Source organism: Cystoisospora suis (assembly GCF_002600585.1).
Source record: "Cystoisospora suis strain Wien I chromosome Unknown contig_1238, whole genome shotgun sequence".
NCBI classification, from domain to species: domain Eukaryota; phylum Apicomplexa; class Conoidasida; order Eucoccidiorida; family Sarcocystidae; genus Cystoisospora; species Cystoisospora suis.
This window is the reverse complement of record NW_027154039.1, coordinates 129,023-129,752: the sequence shown is the minus strand read 5'-3', so window position 1 is coordinate 129,752 and position 730 is coordinate 129,023. Positions and strand designations below refer to the sequence as shown.

The 730-nt window shown below is 46.8% G+C and overlaps 1 protein-coding gene across 1 annotated transcript in view; it reads left to right on the top strand.

Moving 5' to 3' along the window:
• The window catches only part of CSUI_002949 (zinc binding protein), a 4,493-nt gene that overhangs the window by 2,327 nt on the left and 1,436 nt on the right, over nt 1-730 (top strand). The window contains exon 4 of the mRNA XM_068063147.1: nt 148-266. Within this exon, the coding sequence (XP_067924886.1) occupies nt 148-266 (119 nt within the window). The remainder of the gene's footprint in view (nt 1-147; nt 267-730) is intronic.

Genomic DNA, 730 nt, shown 5'->3' with positions numbered 1-730 from the left:
TTTGTATGAGAATCTTTCGTCTCCTTCATTTCGTCTTAGTTTTTCGTTTACTCTCCTTCTCTACGATCCTCCTCTTAGCGATTCAACAATTCACAGTGTTCTCTACACAATTGCGTGTCTTTCGTCGTTGGATGTGTTAATTGCCAGGCAAACATACCATCGCGGATGTGTACTGTAACGACTGCGGGACAAACGTAGGGTGGCGATACGAATGCGCTTCGGATCTTTCGCAAAAGTACAAGGAAGGCAAATTCATCCTTGAGAGGGTACATATCTTGCCTTTAGTTCGCCCTTGTCTCTTTCTCTCATACAAGTGTAGCGGCCGGGGTGCCTTGGCTTTTTGGTAGACGACGGGTGGTGCAACAACTCCTTTCCTCGTGACTTCTTTCCTTGCTTCTTCCTTTCATCAAGTGCACACAGATGTAGTTGTTGTCAGTCGGGGGAAGTTAGGTCTGTAGAGCAGTGGAGTTCTCGCAGCAGAAGAAGCAACTTTCCTTCCTTTCATTTCCCGCTTTTGACGCCTTGACTCAGAGCTCACCAGGGCACTTCCTAGATTCTTCCACCCTTTGCGTCTGCGTTCGGATGCTGAACCTTTTTGTGTACTTACAGGAGACTTTAGTGGGGCAGTTTGTTCCTTCTCCTTGATGACCCGCACGTAGTTCAGGGTGTTTTTAGAGTTTAGTTTTTCACCTCATCTCGCCGTGCTACACCATAGGAAGAATTCATTAGC